General features: G+C 37.7%; 1 protein-coding gene across 8 annotated transcripts in view; it reads right to left on the minus strand.

The window, feature by feature from the left end:
• USP37 (ubiquitin specific peptidase 37) overlaps positions 1-12,769 on the minus strand; it is a 93,529-nt gene that overhangs the window by 62,216 nt on the left and 18,544 nt on the right. For all 8 annotated transcript variants that reach the window (XM_059928683.1, XM_059928681.1, XM_059928682.1 and 5 more), the window contains 2 exons: positions 10,528-10,706; positions 10,107-10,184 (listed from right to left, as the gene is read on the minus strand). In XM_059928683.1, the coding sequence (XP_059784666.1) occupies positions 10,107-10,184; positions 10,528-10,706 (257 nt within the window). The remainder of the gene's footprint in view (positions 1-10,106; positions 10,185-10,527; positions 10,707-12,769) is intronic.

Raw genomic sequence — 12,769 nt, forward strand, 5'->3', positions numbered from 1 at the left:
ACAGTAATCAAGACAATATGGTACTGGCACAAAAACAGAAACATAGATCAATGGAACAAGATAGAAAGCCCAGAGATAAACCCACGCACCTATGGTCAACTAATCTATGACAAAGGAGGCAAAGATATACAGTGGAGAAAAGACAGTCTCTTCAATAAGTGGTGCTGGGAAAACTGGACAGCTACATGTAAAAGAATGAAATTAGAATACTCCCTAACACCATACACAAAAATAAACTCAAAATGGATTAGACCTAAATGTAAGACTGGACACTATAAAACTCTTAGAGGAAAACATAGGAAGAACACTCTTTGACATAAATCACAGCAAGATCTTTTTTGATCCACCTCCTAGAGTAATGGAAATAAAAACAAAAATAAACAAATGGGACCTAATGAAACTTCAAAGCTCTTGCACAGCAAAGGAACCATAAACGAAGACGAAAAGACAACCCTCAGAATGGGAGAAAATATTTGCAAACGAATCAAAGGACAAAGGATTAATCTCCAAAATATATCAACAGCTCATTCAGCTCAATATTAAAGAAACAAACATCCCAATCCAAAAATGGGCAGAAGACCTAAATAGACATTTCTCCAAAGAAGACATACAGATGGCCACAAAGCACATGAAAAGATGCTCAACATCACTAATTATTAGAGAAATGCATATCAAAACTACAATGAGGTATCACCTCACACCAGTTAGAATGGACATCATCAGAAAATCTACAAATAACAAATGTTGGAGAGGGTGTGGAGAAAAGGGAACCCTCTTGCACTGTTGGTGGGAATGTAAATTGATACAGCCACTATGGAGAACAATATGGAGGTTTCTTAAAAAACTAAAAATAGAATTACCATATGACCCAGCAATCCCACTACTGGGCATATACCCAGAGAAAACCGTAATTCAAAAAGACACATGCACCCAAATGTTCATTGCAGCACTATTTACAATAGCCAGGTCATGGAAGCAACCTAAATGCCCATCGACAGACGAATGGATAAAGAAGTTGTGGTACATATATACAATGGAATATTACTCAGCCATAAAAAGGAACGAAAGTGAGTCATTTGTTGAGACGTGGATGGATCTAGAGACTGTCATACAGAGTGAAGTAAGTCAGAAAGAGAAAAACAAATATCGTATATTAACGCATGTATGTGGAACCTAGAAAAATGGTACAGATGAGCTGGTTTGCAGGGCAGAAGTTGAGACAGATGTAGAGAACAGACATATGGACACCAAGCGGGGAAAATTGCGGTGGGTTGGGGATGGTGGTGTGCTGAATTGGGCGACTGGGATTGACATGTATACACTGATGTGTATAAAATTGATGACTAATAAGAACCTGCAGTATAAAAAAACAAACAAACAAAACAACTAATACTAAACTTTCATTGGGTTATTTGTATGGAAATATGTTAATATAAATGTTTCAGACATTACATGAAATTTCTAAAAATCTTATATGTTCTGGTATAATGTTATAAGTCATAATCCTAGTTATTACTTTAAAATGTGTATCTCAGAAATAACTAATTTTCTTGTCAACTGCATTATGAACTTTCATCAAATCTTTAACCGTGGTCATTTTTAAGTCTTTTGTCATTTACAGACAGTTCTGGATGTACTCTGATGCTTTTGCAAATACGTTCCTATAAAAGGGTTTCATCTTCAAGAAATTCATGGAAAAGACTCTGACAAGTACAGGTTTCTGGTAACTGACTGTACTGCTGAATTGAATGAATAAGCATTTTCAGAACTCTAATGAAAAACTGATGAACTCATAGAAGTGCTAACAAAAGATCAAGATGAAAAAAAAAATTAATTACATGGGACTGAGTGAACTGATGAGGATGAGTATAATTTTTGTGACTTTCTGTTTGAATTAAAAAAAAAAAAAAATCCCACAAGGACTCAGAGGCAAAGAATATACAAATCAATTTTCACTGCAAAGTAAAGGAGCTGTTACAGTGGAGGATTACTGGACTGAATGTCAATATTATGACATAGTATGAGTGTGTTTCATGTTTGGTAATTGCAATCATTGTTGCTTTTGTTGTGGTCACCCATGTACAATGCTTGGTGTCAGTCTATTTATCTCTTGTAAAAATAAAATACAGTGTGTGTGTGTGTGTGTGTGTGAAAAAAAAAAAAAATTCTCCCCCCAGAAAGATTTTAAAATATATTTTACCAGCTCTTCTAGTTGTTCTCAAAAAAAAAAAAAAAAAAGCTTTCATTACCTAGTCAAAAGCCAATTTAATCCATAACCCTGGTAATTAGGCAAAAATGAAGTATTTTCTTTATACAAAAGTCAAAGCAGAGACAGCAATATTATATAGGTTTTCTTAGCCAAAAGCAAGGCCAGATAAAATGATTCAGCTACTAAGACCAAAAGAATCAATTAAAAACTAGCTAAAAAAATTAAAATTAAAAAAAATTTTAAATAAATAAAATTTAAAAAAAAGTAAACTATTCAAGCTTGATACTGAATAGGTTTAAAAAGTAAAACAGGACTTCCCTGGTGGCACATTGGTTAGGAATCCGCCTGCCAACACAGGGGACAGGGGTTCAATCCCTGGTCCAGGAAGATCCCACATGCCACAGAGCAACTAAGCCCGTGTGCCACAACTACTGAAGCCCACATGCCTAGAGCCCATGCACCGCAAGAAAGAGTAGCCCCCGCTCAACGCAACTAGAGAAAGCCTGCGCGCAGCAACGAAGACCCAACGCAGCCAAAAATAAATAAATAAATAAATAAATAAATAAATAAATAAATATATTTTATATATATATATTTATATATATATATATTTTTATATATATATAAAAAAAGTAAAACAAAATCCAAAATGTTCTTATAGTTTATGTAATTTGAAATACTATTTACTAAATGTCAACCATCATGAATAAAGCCTGTAAGCAGACAATGTAGGCGCTCCACCCAGATTCCCTCTGGCCCCATTTTTGTGTCCTCTCATCCACACCAATTTAGGTATTTTTTGTTTGTTTTCAATTTTTTTTTATATTGGAGTATAGTTGATTAACAATGGTGCGTTACTTTCAGGTGTACTGCAAAGTGATTCAGTTATACATATACGCATATCTATTCTTTTTCAAGTTCTTCAATTTAGGTTTTTTTTTTTTTAATTTGTTGATAGCCTGTACCTAGGGTTCTTCACAGGATTGCCCTCAAGCTACTAGAGAGACTTTGCCTGCACTCTCAGAGAGTTACAAGTAAGGTCAGGTGCTAAAGTATAGAAGCCCAGCTCCCTTGCCTTGGATTAGAACAGTTTTAAGGTGAAATTTATGTAACAGATTTTTCTCTCTGGGATTAGGATGAAGCCTAACCTCTGCATTTTCCTGCTCAGAGATCAGATTTCTGTCTGAGATCACACTCATTCTTTGTTTCTTGCACTTCAATATCTTACTTCCCCCACTCCCTTCCTGGGTATCCCCTGGGAATAATTCCTAAATAAATCACTTGCACACTACTCTCCATTTCAGGGTTTGTTTCTGGGGAACCTGATCTACAACCATTAGTGCTAGAAATGGGTCTAGGAAGCATACTCTCTAAGGACAGGATTCTGGAATTGGATTGATTGTTTGGCAATGGCAACAGAAATTCCATTCCTGGTGGTAAAATTTTTGGTATCCTATAGTGTTACACCACCAAGATTTTTCATATGTAGTGAACTCGACTTGGATAAAGTAGAAGAGAATATGGCTCATGCAATCTCTCCAGCATTTGAAAAATGTGGTAGAATGCACAATGGATCTTGTTAGGGTTATAGAAATGTTCTAAAACTGGATTATGCTGATAGTTGCACAACTCAATAAATTTACCAAAAATACAGAATTATACATTTAAGACAGGTGAATTTTATGGTGTGTAAACTGTACCTCAATAAAGCTGTTTAAAAAATGTCCCAAATTATTCCCTTCCTTGTACCCAAGTCCCCTATTAAGAAATGCAATCTATTTCCCCATCCCTTAATGAGGCTGGCCTTGTGATTTCCTTCTCCCAAAAGAATGTGACAGACATAACAGCACATAAGTCCTGATGCTAAGGCTAAAGGCACCCTACAAACTTCCACTCATTCTCTTGGAACCCTACCACTGCTTTGTGAATAATTCACCTGGTAACCTGCCAGGTGACAAAAGAAAACATGGCCAATCTCCCTCATCACCCCAACCACTAGACAGCCAATGGCCAGTCATACAAGTAATGCCACCTTGGACCAGCCAACCCCTAGCCAACCTACCAACTGACCATGGATGCATGAGAAAATGAGAGAATCCAGCCACAACTGGCCAAGCCAGACCCAGATAAACAGAACCACTCAAGTAACCACTGACCCATAAGCGATAATAGTTACTATTTTAAGTATATTGTTATACAACACTAGATAGCTGATACAGTGATATGGGGTAAATAATAATCATAAAGACTATGGGTCATCAAGGGACTATGCAACCAGAGCAAGCCATCATGAGCTGGGTGCTATCATACCCATGAAGCTGTAAGATCAGGAAGATACAGCAGTAATCCATCATAAAATGTGAGTGGTTTATCCAAGTAAATAGGAATAGATAATGAGAACAGACTTAGGAGCATTCCAGTGACCAGCTGGAAGAAGAGGGAAAAAACCGGTGCCTGGTTCATGGATGGATCATCTTGGTACATTGGTACAAGCTGAAAATGAACTGTTGCTGCACTGTAGCCCTACTAAGGGACTGCCCCGGAACACAGGAGTAAGACAAAATCCTACACTGTGCAGAGTTTGAGAAATGCACCTCTTTATCCACTTTGTGTGGAGAGAAAAGTGGGTCAGTGGACCCCTGGATGGTGGCCAATGATTTGGATGGACGGTCAGGGGCCTGGAAGGAATAAGACTGGAAGATCAGGGAGAAATGATTTATGGAAGAGGTTTATGGATAGTCATATAGAAGTATGTACAAAGGGTGAACATCTGTTTCACATGTTAATGCTCACCAGAGAACTCCACTGAAGAGACATTAAGTCTCTTAATGTCTCCACTTAAGAAACAATCACGCAGGGTAACTTGTCCAGTAGCTGCCATTCAATCTCTGTACTCAGCCATCCAAGTACTTCCACAAAAGGGCCCATGAATAACAGCCATGGTGGCAGAGATAAAAGCTCTGAATGCACCCTACAATAGGGGCTCCCCTTCAATAAGGCTGGTTTAGCTACTGATGCTGCTGAATGTCCAACTGGTCAGCAGCAGAGGCTGATCCCCAGCCCGTGATTGAGTACTATCATTTAAGGAAACTAACCAGTCATCTGGTGATAAGTTGATTACATTAGACACCTTCCATCCCAGAACGGGTAGCAATTAATTCTGGTTGGGATTGGCATATATTTTAGGTTTGCTTTTGCCTTTCCTGCCCACAGTGCCTTGGCTGCATTGCTCTCTGAGGGCTCATAAGAGTATATGATTTATTAACATGAAATCTCACATAACACCATCCTGGAACGAGAAACCCACTTTATACAAAAGAAAAGGAGGTACAATAAGGGCATATGACCAAAGGCTCCATTGGTCCTACCACACCATATTACCTCAAAGCTGATGGCCAATAGCCCTTAAAGGTGCTTAGAGATGATCTCATTAGGAACTGGGTGCCCTTCAAGACACAATATATAGCACAAACCAACAAGCCATTACATTTATAGAGAATACATGGGTCTGGAAGCAAGAAGCAGAAGTAGGAATGCCCCCACTAAGTATCACTCTTGATAACACTCTTGTGCTTCTTGTCCCCTCGATTTAGATTCTGTGGGTCCAGAGGTCCTGGTTTCCAGAGTGGGGACATTTTCACTGGGGGGACAGGAAGAGTCCCATTTAATCTAAAGCTATGGCTGCTACCTACTCATTTTGGGCTTCTCATGCTGGCAGATCAACAGGCAAAGAAAGGAGTTACCATACTGTAACTGACTTTGATTATTATAAGCGGGCAGGGTTGCTGCTATATAATGAGGGCAGGAAGAATATGTTTGGAATAAAGGAAATTGACCAGGGAATCCTTAGTGCTCTCATGCTCAGTTTTAACTCTGAATGGGCAATTACAGCAATCACAGCCTGAGAAGTACACAGTGACCAGGGGCTCAGATCCCTCAGAGAAGAAGATCTGTCATACCACCAGGCAAACCATTAAGACCAGAAGTGTTAGTGGAAAATGCAGTGAATCTAGAATGGATGGTAAAAGTAGATAATAATATCAGTTATAGCCTCAAGGCTATTTGTAGCAATAAGGACAAAAAGAACTGCAGCTCATCCCACTAACCCTCCTTTTTTTAATATTCTCACCCAGAAATTGAAAAGCATCAATGTGAAGAATCTATAATAAGATGGAATGAACTTAATAGTGATGCTCTATCAGAGCCCCCTCAGATCGCTGTTTATACTTCTCACACATCTAGACTATTATGTTTTCAACAGCCAGCACCTGCAGTTCTTCAGAAGACTGCCTTTGGGCTATTTCAAATATTTTACGCATCTAGGCAGAGCCAAAAGCCCCAAGGCAGCTGTTAACCAAAAACAGTGCAGTATGGAAATATGAAAGCCCATCTTCCTTACTTCTAGTTGAAAGAAGCCCAGACCTCCTGCTGGATCAAGATGAGGCCCACTCTCTGTGGGACTTTTATCTAAGGTGACATCCTTAGTTGGCTTCCTCCCCTTCCCAGTCCTGCTTTCCTTACTCTGTTACTGGTCTCGCCTATGAGTACTTCCTTAATAAGGCATTTGCAAAAGTATATTCATCTAGAGCCTGCTTGTAGGAAGTCCAAACTTTAAAAAATTTAATTGTGATGGTATAAAAAGTATTATTAGCCCAGAATAAGGATTAGAAATTTAGGGTTCATCAGACAACTCAAAGTGGAACAACTGAGACTTCCCCAAAGTGTGGTGAATATGGTGGACTGGCATGCAAAGTCCATTACTACCACCTTTCAGTGTACCTCCCTGTTCTACAGAAGCCAGAAAGCTAAAAAACTACATTTCCAAGTTAGTGTTCAAGATTTAAGGTAAATTACATATACTTGTGCAAGATATGGGAAATGGAAATAGGGAGAGGTCATGTGTTCTGCTACTTCTGGTGGTTAACATCAACGTGGGGGTATCTGGTTTTCCTGTAGAGGATTTCCGCATTTGGCAGTGGCAGCACAGTTTTACAGATAACAGCTTTCATGCCAGCTTCCAATTCAGCTGTTCACTTCATGATAGCCAGAAGCATCTTTGGTGACCTGATCTGGGGCATGGCTCTCAAAATCATTCCTGAAAGCGTAACCTAGAGTCTACATTTTCAGCTTTCCTAATGATTCTGTAAGCCATTTAATGCTCTCTGTATGGAAATACCTTTGTGCGTAAACTAGCTAGAGTGAATTTTGTTCCCTACAACTGGACTCCAAATACACAAATTTTGTTACTAGAAGTGGGATGCTACCATAACAAACCTATAATATGCAGAACTAGCTCAGTAGGAAGGTAGAGGGTAAGAACACAGATATTACAGACTGGAAAGCTGGTGACTATTGTTATATTTCAGCAAAATATTTACAGAACTGTTATCTGTAATGTCTTGGGAGGCAGACCTCAAAGGAAAAGGTTGAGACAATTAAGAACACTGGTCTGTGTTAGTGCTTCTTACTGCTTACAGTGAGGTTCTATTCAAGACAGATAAATCTGGGCAAGAACTAGCCAGCTTGCAATCAAGGATGAAAAGGAATACATTTCTCTGTGCCAATGGCCTAGAATTAAAATTGTGTGGTAACTTGAGACCATATGGGACTAAAAAAATCCAACTGCTTCTAATTCTCAAATTGAGGCAATGATAAGAGGTAACTGGAGAAGTAGTTTTGTGAAAAACTGATGTTAATATTAGGGAAAACTGCGTGAGGGGTATACAGGTACATTCTATACTATCTTCGCAACTTTCCTGTAAATCTAAAATTATTCCAAAATTTATTAAAAGAACCAAAATAACAACAAAAATATTGGCCCCAATTCTTTCTCAAGCCTATAAAAGCCTGCTTGTTCTACCTTTAAAGAAACTTCTAGACTTCTAAAGCTTCCAGACTTCTAACTTACAGAACTACACCAGCATGATGTAGGCTACAAAAGCTGAATGGCTCCAAAGAACATAGTCTTCAAAATCCCCTTCAGCTATGGCCTTGAAAGATAACAGACAAAGGAAATCAATCAAAGGGCAAAGCCAGGAGTCATATGGAGTACAATGAGCAAGGGTTTCTCCCAGGGGATAGGACAGAGACTGCTACATGGGCTAATGAAGAACTTATTCCACTGCTTTCACTGTCTTCACAATTTCTGCCTAACAAGATTTTATCTCTGCTATAGACCAATGACTCCTCAGTTTCCTATTCTTATCTTTTCTAAACGGTAACTTTTATTGTGGTTATCCTGTGCCTACTCCAGCAATGCATAATGAATGATATGTGTAGGGAGATGGGAGTGAGGAATGCAGATTAACCTGCCTCTTAGTTTTTAGGTGTCAGACCATGAGGTGCATGGTCCAAGGCACACCTGGACCTTATGCAGAGAACTGCACATAACCCAGAGATCCTGGACTCTGAGCTGGATACAATGACTAAATGAGACATGGAGGTTATCTCCAGCAGGGTGAAGGTAGGAGTACTCTATATACGGGAAGAATGATAAACAGAGGTTAAGTCTGTGGCTAGAAGAGTAAACTATGGCAGACTGTTAGTTGTCCCCAAATAACCACTGTACTCTTCTGCCATAATAGTAGAATTTGGGCTAGGCATTTCCCAGACCTTCTCATAACTTCATATAACCACATGACTAAGTTCCAGCCAATGTGATATGCACAAAAGTGGTGTGTACAATTTTCAGCCTACACGAGAGCAGTATGCCCTCCCTTTGCTCCTTTCCTCCTTCCCAATAGGAATACAGACATGAGAGTGGAGGCTGAAGCTATCCTGGTTCATAAAATGGAAGCTACTTATTAAGAATGGCAGATCAACAAGATAGAAGGAACTTGAGTCCATAGTCATTGTAGTTTAAGATACCACACCAGTCTTATCACCTACCTAGATTTTTGTATCTGTTACAGCAACAGAACCAAGAACCCAATTACTATATAAAGTTTCTTTAGCTTTCTCCCAACTCCTTTCTGGTGACCCTTTGACCTTGAACACCAGTTAACTGAATAGCAACTGATTTCTGTTAAGGTATTACCTGGCAACTGTGTAATAAGTTTTCTCTCCCAAAAGACAGACAGACAAACTAACAAACAAAACCCACAACCCATCCATTATGAGGAAGAGAACTGTGAGCTGGTGACTATCCTATTGCAGGTATGCCCTTTTGTTCAACACAAAAAATAGCTCCAAAAGATTGACGCTCCTTGCCTAGAACCTATGCAGGGTTTTATTTTATTTTTTTATTGGAGTATAATTGCTTTACAATGTTGTGTTAGTTTCTGTTGTACAATGAAGTGAATCAGCTATATGTATACCTATATCCTCTCCCTCTTGGACTTCCCTCCCAGCTCCCCATCCCACCCATCTAGGTCATCACAGAGCATCGAGCTGAGCTCCCTGTGCTGTACAGCAGGTTCCCATCAGCTATCTATTTTACACACAGTAGTGTATTTATGTCAAACCTAACCTCCCAATTCGTCCCACCCTCCCCTTCCCCCACTGTGTCCACATGTCTACCTAAGTTAACTTTTCACATGAATAAGGTAAAAAAATTTTTTTACAGGTAAAGGGAAGAGGGAAGGAAGGGGGTCCATGCTAAAAGAGTAGCCAACAAGAAACACTTATTTAGAGTTCTTCAGCTCTATCCTTCTTCTAAGTGCTGCAAATAAAAAAAGCTAGGATGGGAGAAGTGCACGGGAATGACCAAAGCAATACTAATGGCCAAATCCTCTCCCTATTGAGCCCATAACCTACTGTCACCAAAATACTCTAAATCTTGTTCTTCTATCTTTGGGATTCCCATAAACTGAACACCATCCCAATCTTCTCTAGTGGTTGTAATTACCAATATAAGAAACACTGATCTAGTGCCATAAAAGTTCTTAAAGCAACTTACGACGATGAATCATTTTCTTTAGGGTAATCTTCATTCAGCTCTGAGCCAGATGATAGCATTCTTTTCCTCTTTTCAGTCCTATAAAAAACAGAGAAAAAAACGTTATTTTTAAAAAGTTGTAATTCATACTATTAAAAAGTATAAACCAACATACTCAAGAACAAGAACCGTGACTACTGCTATCTAATTCTCTACACCACATTTAAATTAATATACTGTGTATCTGCAAGCTCTATATGTGTCACTAACATAAATCACAAGACAAATACTAATTATCTCCAAAAAACACACTTCACACTTTCTTCTTCTAACTGGAAAAATCTCCTTCTTTTTCTCAAATTATCGGTTTTTCTAAAAGGCCTGAAAAACATTTATAAACAGGCAGAGCTAATGACTAAGAAAGAAAAAAAGTCTTTCATACCTATTTTCTAATAACCCTGATCTAAGAGGTGTGGATGTAGATGTCAAAGAGGGAACTGTCCGGGTAGCAGTTACTCCACTTCCTGCTGCGGCCTTAATCGATCCTCTACCTGGATTACCAAGAACTTTTCGAAATGGAATATCATCTTTAGTTTCCAAACTTCCTCTTTTTGAAGAGACCTATAAGAATAAAGTTTAACACAGCCAGTTCTTCAAATTAATTGGCATACTTTTAGACCAGTGATCCTCATATAGGGAACTTTTAAAAAATACCCACAACTGGAGACCCAACTCCAGAGATTCTAGCCTATTTGGTATGGGGGTGAGGTCCATTCATCAGCACTTTTTTTAAAGCACTCTAGGTGATTCTAATGTACGGTCAGTGTCAGAAATTAAGCTTGACGCATATTTTCCTATAGTATTCTTGTAAACTTACAAATTCCACAGCATTCCTGGAAGCAGAAAGGAATCTGCTTTGAATTACTGAATTAAAAAAAAGGACTCACATACACAAGACAAGGTTCTAGTGACCAGCATGAAACACATCTTTAGGGAAAAAAATCCAATTATGATAATTTAAAGTGACATAAATGTGAGAAAAAGGAGCAATAATGATATTTAGTTGCCACAATTTAAATGCCAAGTCATATGTACAGCATATGACTTTTGAGGGGGTTCTAGTTTGGAGAAATGAAACAAATATATATAACAATGGGGAGATTGAAAGTGAAATAGAGCCTACTGGCAGAAGATGAATCAAAGAATCTACCCCCAAAACACATTAAAAACATTCAAAGATAATGCACACTTTACACATATTAGTTGGAAAACAGTGTTTTTGACCAGCATTCTGCCAGATAAGTTTTATAACTCTACATTAAGAGCTATGTGATTATCTCTATGGAAAATATTTCCAATTACCTTCTACAGAATTACAATCTTAGAATAAGAAAGAAAAAATCTCTGAGGTCATCTGGATGAACGATTTAAAAGTTAAATTTATTTTCAAATGGGTAAATCATTCTCAAGATTCAAAAAAATCAAAATACTGTTATAAAAGCCATATACTGAAAAGTCTCATCACCCCAATGCCATTCACCCAGTTCTTCCACTTCCCATCCTCCTACACCTTATAAGTATTCTTCTATTGTTTTCTATGCAAATGAAAATCAATATTTTATTCTTGTTATACAAACAGTAGCATACTATATGCATACTGTTTTGCATATTTTTCAACCTTTTTTGACCATGACCCCATAGCGAGAAATATTTTACATCACAACATATTACACATACATATAAATAAAACCAGAAGTTTCAGAAACCAATACTTTTCCTTACTATGCATAATACCTTCTCTATTGTTTTCTCCTCTATTCCTTTTTTATTTAATGCTAGTCACAATCCACAAAATTGATTTTATAATCTCACTAATGGGAATCATTACTTGTGAAAGTATATTTGCTTCTGCTAGATATGTTAACACTTATAGTTTAAATATTCTAATACGTTAAATTTCTACCTATAAATGGATCAATCTCAAAGTAATTATAATGAGTGAAAAACCCAGACAAAAAAAATTATACACTGATCCCATTTATATAAAACTCTAGAAAATGCAAAGTAATCTAGAGTGACACAGAGCAATTCATTTGTGGCTTAGGGATAGGGGCCAGACAGGGAGCTGGAGAGAAGGATTACAAAGGGGGATAAAGAAGCTTTTAAGGATTATAGCTATGTTCACTAGGTTGATTATGGTGATGATTTTGCAGGTATGTACATAAGTCAAAAATGTATCAAATTGCACACTTTAAATATGTGCAATTTACTGCATATCAATCGTACCTCAATTAAAATGTAAAAAAAAAACAAAAAAAACCCCAACTTGTAAAAAGAAATTAACAAAACTGAAATCTTATTCATTGATTGCTTAGTCCAGTAAATGGTTTAAGTAATCAATCTATCTGCACAGCCAAACAGAATTCATCCTTTTACTTACAGGGGAGCTTCAAAGTTTCTTTTTACACCTGGTTTACCTTTGTAAGACAAATTAAAAGAGACACAGGACTGCTAAGTTGCAATAGCGCACAGTAAGTCTCATGGCTGGCTGAATATTTATGAAAGAAAAACTATTTAAAAAGCAAACAGAAGACCCAACAAAACAGTCTGGTATCATATAGTATAGAGGCAAAGTTCATAATGTAGAACAGACCCAAAAAGCATCAAAGAAATAATAGCAGCAA

This window comes from Balaenoptera ricei, chromosome 7 (genome assembly GCF_028023285.1).
Source record: "Balaenoptera ricei isolate mBalRic1 chromosome 7, mBalRic1.hap2, whole genome shotgun sequence".
Taxonomy (NCBI): Eukaryota; Metazoa; Chordata; class Mammalia; order Artiodactyla; family Balaenopteridae; genus Balaenoptera; species Balaenoptera ricei.